The 15,727-nt window shown below is 42.5% G+C and overlaps 1 protein-coding gene across 9 annotated transcripts in view; it reads right to left on the bottom strand.

The window, feature by feature from the left end:
* The window catches only part of LOC147612455 (uncharacterized), an 83,506-nt gene that overhangs the window by 20,956 nt on the left and 46,823 nt on the right, over nucleotides 1-15,727 (bottom strand). For 6 of the 9 annotated variants that reach the window (XM_086783054.1, XM_086783051.1, XM_086783057.1 and 3 more), the window contains one exon: nucleotides 6,132-6,290. The exons of the other annotated variants lie outside the window; for them this stretch is intronic. In XM_086783054.1, the coding sequence (XP_086639180.1) occupies nucleotides 6,132-6,290 (159 nt within the window). The remainder of the gene's footprint in view (nucleotides 1-6,131; nucleotides 6,291-15,727) is intronic. 9 annotated transcript variants of the gene reach the window in all.

Below are 15,727 nucleotides of genomic sequence, written 5' to 3'. Positions count from 1 at the left end.
TGGATCCGTCCAAGTTAATCACCTTGGGGTGCACCTGTGCTGCTTAGGAGAAAGAAGGACAACACCTGGAGAATGTGTATAGATTACAAGAGATTGAACAAGCTGACCATTAAGAACCGTTATCCTCTCCCTAGATCAGATGACCTGATTGACCGGTTAGCAGGAGCGAAATATTTCACGAAGATAGATTTACGTACTGGCTATCACCAGATACGTATTCATGAAAGGCATGTCGAAAGAACCGCCTTTCGGACTAGGTATGGCCATTACGAGTTTCTCGTATTACCTTTTGGGTTAACCAATGCTCCAGCCACTTTCCAAATGATGAACTATCTTTTTCGTGAACATTTGGAAAAATTTGTGGTGGTGTTCCTGGATGATATTTTGATATATAGTCGTACTCTTGAGGATCATGTTAGACACCTCACGATCGTCTTATCTATTTTAAGACAGAATCGACTATATGCTAAGTTAAGTAAATGCGAGTTTTTTATGACAAACATCATTTACTTGGGACACAAGATCACTAGAGATGGATTGAGCATTGACTATGACCGAGTTCAGAAGGTTCTGGACTGGCCTATACCGCGAACAGTGAAACAACTTCGTTCTTTTCTCGGTTTTGTTGTTTTTCTTCGGAAATCTGTGCGGGAGTACTCTCAGCTCACACTACCGATGACCGACTTATTGAAAGGTCGTGGACGTAAGTCAAATCAGCCTATCACTTGGAATAACGATTTGGATATGGCCTTCAGACTTTTGAAAGATAAAGTCAAGGAAGCACCTATCTTAGCCTTACCCGATCCTAGTCGGCCTTATGTTCTTGAAACTGATGCCAGTGACTATGCCATCAGGGCTGCTCTATTTCAAGATGGTAGACCGGTTGTTTTTGAAAGTAAAAAGCTAAATGACACTCAATCTCGTTGGCCAACCCTTGAGAAGGAGCTTTATGCTATGATTCATGCTCTCAAGGTTTGGAGACATTATTTATATGGCTCCAAGTTTGTGGTATTGACTGATCATCAGTCAATCAAGTATGTGTGTGATGAGGATGATTTGAGAGGAAGGAAAGCTCGTTGGGCTGAGTTAATGCAAGATTTTGATTTTGAGATCCATTATCGGAAAGGGTCCATGAATAGTGTTGCAGATGCGCTTAGTCGAATTCGAGAGGTGAATACTTTGTCGTTCACCGAGATTTCTACTGACTTATTTCAGTCATTGAGAGAGCTTTGTAGGACTGATAGTTATTTTGGTCCATTTTGGCAGAAGATCCAGGACGGGAGCTCATTGATTGACCAAGACTCAATGACCGAGCAGTCTACCATTCAGGCTGCAGGAGGCCAGTGGATGATTCGGAATGGTATACTATTCCGTAATGACAAAATTTGTGTACCACAGATCCCGGACATTAGGTCCAAGATTCTTAAGGAGTGTCATGACGCCTCTTTTGCTGGACACCCTGGGATACACAGGACGCTATCGTTAGTGAAACACACTTTTTATTGGCCAAAGATGAAAGGGTATGTAGAAGATTATGTTCTCAAGTGTCAAATTTGTCAGGCAAATAAAGCTGAACGCTTTAGACAGGCTGGTTGTTGGATCCTTTGCAAATCCCAGGTAATAAATCGGAAAGTATTTCCATGGATTTTATTACCGGATTACCAAGAACATATCAAGGCCACGATTCTATTTGGGTTGTGGTAGATCGCTTGACAAAAATGGCTAGATTTTTACCGACCCGGAAGACTATTACAGCTACGCAATTAGCACGGCAGTTTATCGAGCAATTGTTTAGATTGTACGGGTTACCGCAGGACACAGTCAGTGATAGGGACTCTAAGTTTACGAGTGATTTGGAATTTGGATTATATCTCCCACCTCGGTTTTAGAGGGTATGTGAACATGGAGTCCTATTCCTCCCTTTTGCTTCCATAATTGAGAATTAAAGCTTACCAATTGCAAGTTGAGTCGATATCAGCGGAAGTCTTCGCGCGATGCAAGCGTCTAGAGTGTTGAAATCTTCAATTTGTCATGATCCTTCACGACAAAAGTCTTCAAGTGGATGTAGGGAACCCTGCGAAAGCTTCCCTTATGGTTCAGTTCAAGAAAGAAAGGCTGATATTAGGGTTTTCAGCCAAAAGACCAGAAATTACAGCAAAGAAAAGGACTATTTTGCTGAATTTCAGCTATTGGAAGTGTGTAGGAGAGTGAATATGGCTTGGAATCACTCTTGGAAGCTTGGAAAACACTCTTACAAGCTTGGATATAGTGTAAGAAAGGAGAAAGAGCAGAAAATACAGCCATAAGGCCTCATGAAGGGGGGTGCCAACTTCTAGAGAGAAGAGGAAGAGACAGATGATGAGATGTCCACCCTTGGTGTCGGGTAGAGAGGGAAAGCTAATTGGGGTCCAAGCACATGGTTGGTTGCTCTCTTTGAACAAAGGGGATAAGATCTGGGCAGTGGACATTGAGATTTGTCCACCTCAGAACATTAGTGTGTGTGAACATAGGGCTGGTCATAATTTATGAGTGAGTTTTGGTCGCCAAAACTTAATAAAGTGTGTACACATTGTCACCGAAGTATCAAAATATAGGTTGCTGATATGCAAAAACGCAATGCGGATCGTTTGCTAGATTGCCAAACATGCAGTAAACTATGAAGAAAGGCCGAACGAGGCGGCTGATAGCTGGTAGCAGTGAAAAATGATAGTCCGATCTCCACCAAGGTGAGGGTGACAATGACACACACAATCCCAAAGTAAGATCTTCCGGGTGTGATCCCCTGGAGTGAGCCCTTGAACCATGAGCGACAACTTATCCTATGGAATCCCCACATCAGAGATGCCTTTGGGCACATGATTGGTGAGTGATCTTACATCTCTTGGGCTCACTGGGATGCAAGTCCTGCTCGCTATGTGCGGACTTGGAGGTCTGCATTCAGTGACATATCCGACCTTCATCTGGCCCAGCACATTGAGGTGGTCTCAGTTCTGTGCATGCTCAATGGACCGAGATTGATGAGGCTATTCGTTTACAGTGGCTATTCAGATTGGATCATCACTTTGAGGGGGATTCCAAGCCCTTTTGGCAGGCCAATTCTCACCAATAGGAGTTCCTCTCATGGTTACTGGAGGAGTTACTGGTTATGGCACCTCTTACTTCCGGGTGGGTGACAAAGGCTACACATGATTGATCCTCCCTTAGTCCCAGGATTGATACTCTTAGATGGCAGCAGATTAGGGTGGTTGCCTCTCGTGGCAAGGGGTGGTTTATTGACCCCTGTGTTGATTGATTCCAATTTATGTGAGTACAGACTGTGGCTGTGGAAGAACCCACCTTTGGTAGACTTAGATTGGGATCTAGGTGAGTGGTTTTGGCCTCCATTATGGTAAGGCCAAGAGTCGGTTCCCTTCTTTCAGTACACTGCCAAGATTGGGTGTCACACATTGCTGAGTCAGTCCACATAAACCCCTTCTAGAGCGCCACATTGGCATGCAGAGCCTATGAACTTTTTTCTTCGCTCCATGACTAGAGTATTTAGATTGAGACTACCTTTGCGCACAGAAGAGGAGCTTTTAGATTCTGAGCTGGCAGATGATACAGAGATGTTTCTTGAGGCATCCTAGGCAGCAGGGGCTACCATAAATTGGAATAAATCTATTGGCTTTTGGGTTAGTGACTCTCACAGGATTGGTTGGGGCACGGAAATGGGTTTACATGGATTGAGAGAGGACACACGGCCAGATACCTTGGATGTCAGGTCGGGATAAGCTTTGACCTGGCCTCTAGAGCTTTAGTGGTAATCCAAGTGTTGCTTGCCACAGATTGGTTTATCACCACTTGCTGGTGTTTTGACCATAGATGCATTGGTCAACGGTGGAGACTGATCTGCAACTTTTTATGGTCAGGGTTGAATGGCACTTCAGACACCAGGGCCAGAGTTGCTTGGGAAACCATCATTCATGAAGGGGGACTGAACATCATAGATCTGGAGATTCAGTGCAAAGCATTGCTTTGCAAGTTGGTAGTTAGAGGGTTCCTTCCTGGCATTGAGCCTTCGAAGGACTTCTTCTTCTATCATATTATCAGATGTATCCCTAAGAGTGGTGGCCATTGGATACACAGCCCACGCTTTATCTTTTCGGAGGCAGAGTACCAGCCCCCTTCCTCTCCATTGCTTTCCTCCATTATCCATGCTTGGTGCGGTATGAAGATATTCTTATGGCATATGCCACCAGAGTCTGTGGACGAGGCTGATAGACAAACCATTATGTGGAACGACCTCATCAGAGATAACTAAGACCACTGGGTGCAGCAGGGTATATGCAATGGGCAGACTGGGAGAGGTGTGCAGCAACCATTCATGACTGGAAGAACTTCAAAAATCTTCAAAATGCCCATAGATATGTATCTACTCGAAGGCTCAGACTCCAGAGGGAGAGAGACGGATTGCGACCTCATCAGAGATAACTAAGACCACTGGGTGCAGCAGGGTATATGCAATGGGCAGACTGGGAGAGGTGTGCAGCAACCATTCATGACTGGAAGAACTTCAAAAATCTTCAAAATGCCCATAGATATGTATCTACTCGAAGGCTCAGACTCCAGAGGGAGAGATACGGATTGCACAGATTGATGCAGCTATACCTAACCGCTAGATCACTGGTACTTTCACGCGTGTGCATCAGCATTCCCAGTTGGGTGTTTTCTCTAGGGCAGGTATGCCCCTTTAGGTGATGGGACTCCAAAAGTTGTACAGGAGGTACACCTGATTCTGTGATCCATCCAATGAGAGTAGTAGGCCGCTCTAGGAAGAGGTGGTATACTGACCTTTCCCCAGGGATAATCACTGACTCGTGGTGCCTTTAGCTTAATGGTGGATGTCCCATGATCCATCAGAGACTTACATTGGGACCCTAGAGAGTGGGAGTGGATTGATGCATCTGACCGCACGAAGAGTATACCTTTTCTCAGTTACACAGTGCACAATGCCAGGTTGTTGATGCTTGGTCAGAGCTAGAGAGTTCCCACTATGAGGCCTCACTGGGAGACATATGGCATTACACCTCACCTTCAGAGGAGATTTTGGCAGATGCTATGACACTCATATAGGAGGAGCCAGATTTCCTTCTCTTTTGGTTGTTTTTACATGGCGGGCTGTCCACCAACCAGTGGAGATCCATCTTTTGTGAGGACCCATCGTGCCCTAGATTCCCAGCTCCAACGGAGCCAATATTTCATTGCTTATGGGAATGCAGAGGTGCACAGAGAATTTGGGTTTCTATGGCTCAGCTTTTGGGCAGGCTAAGTATTGGCCCTGTCTATGTTAGCTGGGGTTCTATTGCATGGTTGACTCAGTCTGGACCCCAGACTATGTTACTTTGAGGGTAAGGGATCGGACCTGGCTATTTTTGTCTGTGGGAGCATAGCACAGAGATGTCTACTATAGGATATCCTCTGGTCAGGATATACAATGCCTCCACAGCATATTGACACTATCTGGGAGATTATTGCTAGTATCACGGCATGGCATATTTGGAAGGCCAGATGTTCAGAGGCCATTGAGGAAACTCAGATTTATGATACCCAATGTATCTGCAGAATATGGAGTGGCATTGTTCACAATCTGATGGCCACCTGGGCCAGCATACAAGGATCTTCAATCAAAGCGCAATTGTTTTATGAGACAATGGGACCGTGGCATATTTTTTTCCACGACCTTTACGGGACTCTTATGGCTTGGCATAATGCCCCAGATTGTTCTGAGGTCTCCCTTTTGTATGATTCTATCTTACTTAATAGAAGTCTATTTTCGGGAGGGAAGGGGGGGGGAGTGCCAAAAGATAGACTTACAAAGCTTCAAAATTATGACATAGATACCTATATTAGACATATGTATGCATGTAAGCAGGTCCATACAAGCATAAATACATGCATCCACACACACACACAGACACATATATCTATGCATGCATGCATAGATAATTACATCCATGCATGCATTCATACATGCATGCATACATACATGTTTAATATGTGAAAAGTTGCATGCTTAGATTTTAAAAAACCCCTTACAAGCTCAAAGATATATTAGTTTTTTGTCATGGAGTCTGAAGATTTAAGAAACACACCTCCAAGCTAAAGTTTACTTTATTTGAATCATTTTCATCCTGAAAATTCACCCTGTTTTTTATTTGTTTCACATGTCTTTTTCTCAGTCCTCCAAGCTCCGAAAGAAGATTATTTATCTTCTCCGTCTGTGACATTATTTCTTGGTCTTTGCCTGCAAGCTGCAAAGAAGATTGTTTTGTGACATAAAACAAACTGATTTAAAAAACAATTCCTGTTGTAAAAAATTATATAGACCACCTCAATCAAGGGGTTTTTGGGCCCAAATGTGATTCTTCCATTTCAGCCATTTTCATTATTTGAAACGGTGCTTCAGGCCTTTCAGCAGTTTCTTCCTTTCCGTTTCATCCATTCCCTCAAAACATTTTTTTTAGTGAAACCACTATCTCATAAAGAAAAAAGAAATATACATTCATAGCTGTGCCAAATTAGGAGAACTACTACTTAGATCAAAAACAGTGGGAAAACACTTCTAATTGCTGGAAGGTCAGTCCTCCGATTTCATGAGAATCTTGGAGAGACTAGAAAAGGGCTCTCCAGAAATTAAAAAACAAACGGATAGAATCTCCAGAGAAGAGCGACTGATTCCGAGCATGATAGATAGTCCACAAAGCCCTGAATCTGGTCCAGTCAAGGAAGTCTATATAATCTGGTAGGGGAGGAGAAAGGCAACCAAAAAGCCAGAACATTCAACCGAAACGTCTCCCTAGAAAATGAGCCCGAAGATGTACAAACAAATCATCAACAAAATCACGAGAGTGCGACAATACCACAAAAGGTGAAGCATTGTCTCTGTAGGATGAGAGCACCGCCTACAAGAAGCAGTGGTGGCAATGTGCCTTCGTGCCAAAAGAGATCCAACTGGGAATACTCCAACTAGACATCTCCACAGAAACAATCGTTACTTCTTTAAAATGCACCTTTCCACCAAGCAAGAGATTTTGACATATGCCATAGGCGATTTGCATGATCCTCAATCCATGGAGGTGGTAGGAGTAACCTTTAAGCATTAGCTGCATACAAATTGCAAATTGATCCAGGAGTGTATCCTAGAATTTGTCTATCAAAACACCAATCTTGAATTCTTTGTGTTTCCTCAACCATTGGGCCTGGCTAGAAGGGCTGCATTATCTATACATGCAGGTAGAAGAGTGGATTTCCTTGCCAATATATGATAATGAATGTTAAGGACATTGAGCCCACCATGCATTTTGGGCGAATAGATAAGGTCCTACCTTAACAAACGTAAACCTTTTCTATCTGCGTTGGTTTTCCACACGCTTTTCATTGCTTTAGACATGAAATTATCAATCTATTTGCTCGACCAAGGTAAGAGCGGAAGATAGAACTGGACATATGCTATGATTATCAATTGTACTATACACAATCACACATGTAGAGGCCATGTAGATAATTTCTTGTATTCAATTTTAGAGTGCAATTTGGCCACCCATTGAGTTTCATCTTTCAAAGACAATTCCCAACCAATGGGATAACCAAGATGCCTGACTATCTCTTTAGGTGGGATGATCTACTCAGCCACAAAAGCTGATACCAATCATAATCTTTCAAAGGAAGCAACTTTGATTTTTGGAAATTTACAGGTAATCCTGCAGCCAAACCATAGAGGGGCACTGCTTTCATGAGAGTTTTAACATCCGCCTCTGTATTCTTGGGAAAAAAGAAAGAGTCATCAACATATGCCTGTGCCACAAATTGTATACCATCAGCCATGGAAAGACCATGTAGCTGTCCATCTCATGTCAGTCTATACATGTAAAGAAGCATTGGATGGCATACAGAAGTGCACTAAGCGGACAACCCTGCCAAACAGATTTCCCAAGGTACCACAAGGCTGAAAGTTCTCCGCCCGAAATGCATTTAATTAAATCCCTCTTGATAAAGCCAAAAGATGACATTTTTTATTTTGGGCCCGAATCCCATTCTGTCCATAACTTGAGCTATGAACTCCCATTGTACCAAATCAAAAGCCTTAGCTATGTCCACCTGCATGATAAGAACATCTTGATCCGTATACTTGGCATATTCAATGCCAATATACACATTTGCTATATTGTTAGTGATTTGTCTTCGAGGGACAAATCCATATTGCGCAGGATGCAAACCTACATGTAGGACACCTTTTATTCTATTAACAAGCATCTTGGTAACCAATTTATATGTGACTGGAATTAGCGAGACAGAATGTCAATCTGATATGGTTTCACAAAGCTGTTTTTTGGGTAGTAATTTCAGCAATCCTTCTTTCCATAAGGATGGCAAGCATCCAACATTCCAGCAGTGACTCACCATAAACAAAACCGGAAATCTCAAAATATCCCAAAACGTTTGAAAGAACTCCACTGTCAAACCATCCCAGCTTGGAGACTTCGATTTACCTGGGCCTTTTAAAGCATCATCCAGTTCTACATCCGTGAAGGGCTCATCCATATTGTTAGCCTCTTGATATGTAAGTATAGGCTCAACCTGATGTAAGAAAACTTCTCACACATCACGAGCCTCTTGAAAGCAAGAGAGGGGCAACGAAAGTGCGAGAAAAGTAATTACGGCAAGCCTCTACAAGCTGTGTTCTTGGGCATGTCCATGTACCATCTGTTCTCTTGACTCTCGTAATGCATTGTTTTTGCTTGGAAGCATGGAGACCTTTGAAAAAAGCTTTTGACGAGCATCCTTTATCAAGCAATGGCTTCTGCCTTGCCCTAGTTTGCCATTTATTAAGCTTACGTTCGAAAAAATTCAGCTTGCATTAACGACTGTTGCTCGTCATTATTTAGGTCTCTAGAATGGTTGATTTCTGTGTACTCTTGTATTGCCAATTTTGCCTGTTCAACTTGTTTTCTTTTCTCTCCCATATACCACCTTCCATACTCTTGTATCACAGCTTGCATTCGTTGTACAAAGCTGAACCAAGCAAAATCTATATCCTCTTGCATGTGCATGAGAAGAGGATGCACAACTGTATGTACCAAATCAACAAAAAGAGCATGTGACAAATAACTGTTATTAATCATGAGCAACCTTTTATGAGGTAAGGGACAATCATCGTTAGCCATGCCAAAGTATAGGGCAAGCAATACTGGCGAATGATCAGAAAGGTGCAATGAATGATCAATCCGCATCTTACATGTGTATGCATCATATTGAACAGCATTCAGAAGGTACCATCTATCCAAACGTGCCCAATAATGCATAACAACATTATGATGAAAAGTATAACCCTTTGACTGTGGCATGAGGTATGTCCACAAATCACATGCATCTAAAGAAGTCATTGTCTACATCCAATCTTGCCTTTTAGAGGACATCATATGAGAGTGGTGAGAGGTGTTATCATGAAAGTCAGGGGAATTATTAAAATACCCTGTGATGAAAGCATTTGAAATCCATGGGTATGACCGTAAAGAGCGCCACATCTCAGCTCTATATGCTGAGGTTGCGAAGCATAAACACTCACAAATTCATAGAGTTCTCCTTGAATCATACATTGTATCACAAGCCAACGGCCATTCGAATCATTGTGGGGTAAATTATGCTTAACCATTATGAGGGTACTAGAAAAAGATCAAGATCCTGCATAGAAGATTTGATAGCCAAAGAAGATTCCCTATCTTCCAGCAAAACTATGCTGATTATGCTCTTGCAAACAAACCACATGGAGATGCATAGTATTTACATATGACCAAAGAAGCCTCCATTTATTCACATCACAGAGGCCTTGTATATTGTAAATAAAACACCGGATTGGTATAGACATATATACAATGCGAACGATGTAGAGGCTACACCTCAACTTGCATGGCAGCCTGACTGGTCAAGTCACCATGCATAGAAAGTTCTGCAGTTTGAAATTCAGCCGTATTTTTGTGCATGAAATTCTCTGCATCATGTGCAAACAAAGAATCACCTCTGGCTACTGCGGCCCACATCCTTCCTACTCTTGTAATATTGTCTGAAGTTTTTGGCACCTCCTTCCATTCAGTTACGAGAGACCAGGGGTCTCTATCTAGAAGGAATTGTTTTTTTGGGAGCTTCCATGTATCAGAGTCAAGTTTGTCTTTATCTTTCACATTCATCACATAAGAAACTTTTGCTTTTCCTTTATCCAGACTAGCATGTTGTGACTGATTAACATTCTTTCCCTTTTGAGTTTGCATAGATGGCATGGGAGCAGATTGCGGAAAGGCCATGGCTGCAACAGACGGCCGCAATAAAAGCAGAGGACATTCTGATTGCATATGACCAAACTTTTTGTAAGTAAAGCAAGAACCTACAAAATTTTCCCATTTAAGCTTAAAGAAAACTTCCTGTGTCGGAATGCCTTGCATTTCAATATCCATTGCAACCCTATCAAGGGTTTGTTTGTCTGTATCCCAAAGGATACATAATCTGTTAACACTGCCAGAGGATTTGGGAGGGAATACAACCTTACCCAATGATTCCGCCAGAAAAGGCAATGCAAGGCGCATCTAAACTGGGAGGTCCACCACTTCAACCTATACAAGGCACCTATGTTTGATAAAGTTCTGATAATCATTGGTGGGAGAACAAGGGTATACATGCACCATTTGTTGTCCAAAGAACAAGGGTAACTTTTCCAACAGCATTTGATTCAGTGACAATAACCTCATAGAAACCTCTTGTTGCAGAGTAAACCCCTTCCACAAAACATCCACCAAGCATGGCTTTTATCAATTGGCCAACATCTGTTGCAACATGCATTTCACCAGGAAAAAAAAAGGATTACCGCTTTTTGAGATAGTCTTGTAACTGGGTCAAAGTGTACATGACCAAGGATTTTCAGACGGAAATCTGACACAGGTGCATCCCAAGCTTGTTGGATGTCTGCAAAGCCTTCCTCAAGAGTGTCACAAAACTGTTGCAATTTGGGATTGTCACAACGAAAAGGTTGCGAATCAGAATGCAAAAAACAAGAAGATACAGGCACATAGAGAAGAAGGGAGGGGAGCAAAGCAGAAAATAAGAAAAGAACAGGCAAAATATTTAACACACATAGGAATAGGAGACAAAGGGGAAGGGTGCACACACACACACACACACTTTTTTTTTTTTTGTAATATCCAGTGCAGTATATTTATATGCTCATAAATTTACAAGATGGGAAGTCTCCGAAGCGGAGAGTATCCCAAATGTCAGAAACACAAAGAGAAAAGCTCTAAACAAGAAGCATCCATATCACCCTCATGGCAGGCATCATATAAGGATTGCCGCAATGAGGCTCTGAAGGATTCATATGACTGGTGATTCTGCCGACCCAAGTATGCCAAATTATGCTCACTCCAGATTGTCCAAAGAGCCTAATATCTCACCCAAGAGAGAAATAGTGAGTATTGGGACAAGGACCGCATATATCTGCCAAAAAGCCAGAAATGTTTCCCAAAATTGTGACTAGGGAAACGGAGCCGAAGAAAATCTGAAATTCTCCTGAGGAGGATCCTGGAACAAGGGCAGTGCCAGAGCAGATGAAGAACGGTCTCTGAGGGAGCCTGACATCTTAGACATGTGGAAGGTGCAATGTGACGTTTAGCAAGTATGACCCCCACTGACAATGTACCTGTCAAACATCTCCAAAGAAAAAGTCTTTGTTTCAATGGCATTTTACATTTCTTTATGCAATATCCATGGAGATCCAATGCATTCATTTGTGGGGATTTTAATAATCCCCTCTGCCTAGAGATAATACCACTTCACGATCTCATATGCTATCATTGGAAAGGCACAAATGGGATGACATGCTTCTTTCTGTGCAGGCTGAAGATTTATGGATACTTCTCCAAGGGTCAGTCCCTGGATATACTTTTCATCATAATGCACTTACTACCTATTGGGCAAGGCTTGACAGATGGTATCTGTTTTATCCACAACAATTTGCAGATTTTAGCCCTCATCTCCTTATAGATTTCTCATTGGGCTTGTCAGATCATGCTCCATTGTGGATGAATTTGCAGCTTGGCATGCCTCTCGATGATTTGCCATTTCTCTCCAGTAGACTATTGCATGTTAATCGGGCTTATTTTCAACATCACAATTTTCAGCAAATGATCAGATTGGCCATTCATCCTTTGCCATTTCATGCCCAGGAGGACATGAATTATGCTTGGGACAGCTTCGTCTCTCGTATTCAGAATGTCATCAGGGAGTATGGCAAATGGCATATGACAAAATGGAGTAATGAGGTTAAATGGGCAAAAAGGACAGCACAACATTTGACTGAATTTTCTCAGTCGAGGCCACTCTCTGATTCAGAAAAGGATTCCCTTTCACATGCACGATTTAAACTCCCCACTGACAATGCAGTATGTGAAAGGGAATCCTTTTCTCTGATTCAGAAAAGGATTCCCCGGAGGACCAATGCAAATAGAACTGGACATAAGACATCACAATGGATTGTACTATTCTGAGCCTGACATGAAGAGGCCAAGTAGAAATCTTCCAGTATTCCAGTTTATGTTGAAGTCTTTGGAAAATCCATTTTAACTGCTGCTTTCTGGTGATATGCCATCCTATGGGATATCCCAAATGCCTGACAATATCTCCGGAATGCACCACCTGACCCGGCCAAAGAATAGAATGCCAGTTACATTGTTTCAGGGGGAGTAATTTAGATTTTTCAAAATTGACATGCAATCCCGTTGCCAACCCATATAAAGAAAGAGTGGTCATAAGCATGTGAAGTTCCTGAGGAGAATTCTGTGGCATGAAGAAGGAATCATCGGCATATGCTTGTGCCAAAAAAGATGTAGCCCCTGGGATTTTGAGACCAGTCATCTCTCCTGTGTTTGTAAGATGATCAAGATACATCAAAAGAGGATGGGTCGCAATGGCATAGAAGAGAGCACTGAGAGGGCAGCCCTGTCTAACTGATCGACCCAATATCCATGACCGAGACAGATGGCGCCCAAGAATGCACTGAGGAGTAGAGCCAGAATAAAGCCAGTAAACAGCATTTGCCATCTTGGGACCAAACCCCAACTTTGTCATGATCTGAGAGATGAAATCCCATTGAACATTGTCAAATGCCTTGGCAATATCCACCTGCAATATAAGCACATCTTGATGCGAATACTTAGCATATTCAATTGCAGTCAAGGCATTGGATGTATTGTCATGGATTTGTCTTTGCGGCACAAAACCATACTGATGAGGATGAAGTCCTGCATGAAATATCCTGTGAAGCCTATGTACAATCATTTTGGCAATAAGTTTGTAAAGTACAGGCATCAAAGTAATAGGCCTCCAATCTGATATATGATCACACAGATGTTTTTTGGGGAGAAGCTTGACTATACCATGCTTCCAAGAGTGCGGCAACTGATTTTCTTCCCAGGCCACATTGATCATTTGCAAAAGGACCTCTTTCAAATCATCCCAAAAAGAAATATAAAATTCCACTGTGAGGCCATCCCAGCCAAGGGACTTGTATTTGCTGAGGTGGAACCACGCATTATCAAGTTCTGTGTCAGTAAAAGGCCTTTCCAAGGTAAGAGCATCATCCATTTCAACTATTCCAAAAACATATCGAAGAAATTCAGTCCTGGCATCAGTCACTTGATTAGATGGGGAACCAGGAGCAGAAAACAATTCCTGGAAATAATTGTGGCATTCATCTTGGAGATCAGAGAAAGAGTGAGTCCAAGAGCCATCCAGTTTCCTAACCCTTAGACATGAATTTTTATTTCGAGTAGCATGCAAGCCCTGGAAAAAGGATTTTGAAGAGCAGCCCTTATCCATGAGGGGCTTCATTCTTGCCCTAATCTGCCATCTGTGCAATTTTCTCTGATCATTAACAGCAAGTTTAAATCGTGCATGTGAAAGGGAATCCTTTTCTGAATCAGAGAGTGGCCTCGACTGAGAAAATTCAGTCAAATGTTGTGCTGTCCTTTTTGCCCATTTAACCTCATTCCTCCATTTTGTCATATGCCATTTGCCATACTCCCTAATGACATTCTGAATACGAGAGACGAAGCTGTCCCAAGCATAATTCATGTCCTCCTGGGCATGAAATGGCAAAGGATGAATGGCCAATCTGATCATTTGCTGAAAATTGTGATGTTGAAAATAAGCCCGATTAACATGCAATAGTCTACTGGAGAGAAATGGCAAATCATCCAGAGGCATGCCAAGCTGCAAGTTCATCCACAATGGAGCATGATCTGACAAGCCCAATGAGAAATCTATAAGGAGATGAGGGCTAAAATCTGCAAATTGTTGTGGATAAAACAGATACCATCTGTCAAGCCTTGCCCAATAGGTAGTAAGTGCATTATGATGAAAAGTATATCCAGGGACTGACCCTTGGAGAAGTATCCATAAATCTTCAGCCTGCACAGAAAGAAGCATGTCATCCCATTTGTGCCTTTCCAATGATAGCATATGAGATCGTGAAGTGGTATTATCTCTAGGCAGAGGGGATTATTAAAATCCCCACAGATGAATGCATTGGATCTCCATGGATATTGCATAAAGAATCCCACAAAGAAGCCCTCACGGCAGAGGTCTGGGGGGGCATAGACTGATGCAAACTCAAAAATATCACCATTAACATTGCATTGTATTACTATCCATCTGCCACTATTGTCATTGAAGGCCAACTGAGGCTGCAATTCATGTCTAACCAGTATGCATACACCTGAATAGGTAGCAGTACCAGCATAATATATATCATAACCGTGCAAAAAACCATGTTGTCCAGCCATGGAGTGTTGATTATGCTCTTGCAAGCAAACAATATCTGGCTGCATTTTATGTACATAAATCCAGAAAAGCCTCCACTTTGAGACATTGTAGAGGCTCTGTACATTGTATGTAAAGCACTTAAGTGTTTGAAGCATGAAAAGGTATGTACAGCAGAGTGTGAGGATAAGAACCATACATCAGAGAGGCTAGGCCTCTGCCTGCATAGGCTGCATGCCTTCATTGCCCATGAAAGACATAGCATTTTCCTCTTCTTCTGAATCACATATGGGGATGCCCTTCTTCAGTACGCCCACCCAATTTTGAAGGACAGGAGCAGAGGCTGAAGTAGAAGTTTGTCCTGGTGAGGGAGAAGAAGCATCCCATTGACGAGATTGAAGGGGGCGTTGCTTCAATACAACCACCTTCTTGGGTTGTTTAAAACCGTCCTGATCAATCCCCACAGTTTCTTTCATCTTCTCTTTCCCTTTATCTTTTCCTTTTCCTGGAAGTGCAGGCATCTGATTGACTGATTTTGCATTCTTTGCTCCATTTGTATTTGCTGTCTTGACTTGCAAATTCTCATTCTTTTCCCGTGTCTGGGGTGGCAAGGCATTTGGGGGGGGGCTAATGCAGAACCATTTGGCATTCAGAGGCTAGATGCCCAAACTTGTGACAGGCAAAACAAGCACCTGCAAACACACCCCACTTCAATTCAAAATACTTTTTGCCCAATTGCACTCCCTCAACTTCCACCGCAATAGAAGGAGGAGTAGGTATGTCAGTGTCCCAGAGAATGCAGAACCTGTTACGGTTTCCCATGGGGCGTGGTGGACAAATGACCTGTCCCAAGGAAGCAGCTAGGCCAGGCAACTCTTCACGCATA

This window comes from Cibotium barometz, chromosome 45 (genome assembly GCF_041138505.1).
Source record: "Cibotium barometz isolate CiBa-2024 chromosome 45, ASM4113850v1, whole genome shotgun sequence".
Lineage (NCBI taxonomy): Eukaryota > Viridiplantae > Streptophyta > Polypodiopsida > Cyatheales > Cibotiaceae > Cibotium > Cibotium barometz.
This window is presented reverse-complemented; position numbering and strand designations above follow the sequence as displayed.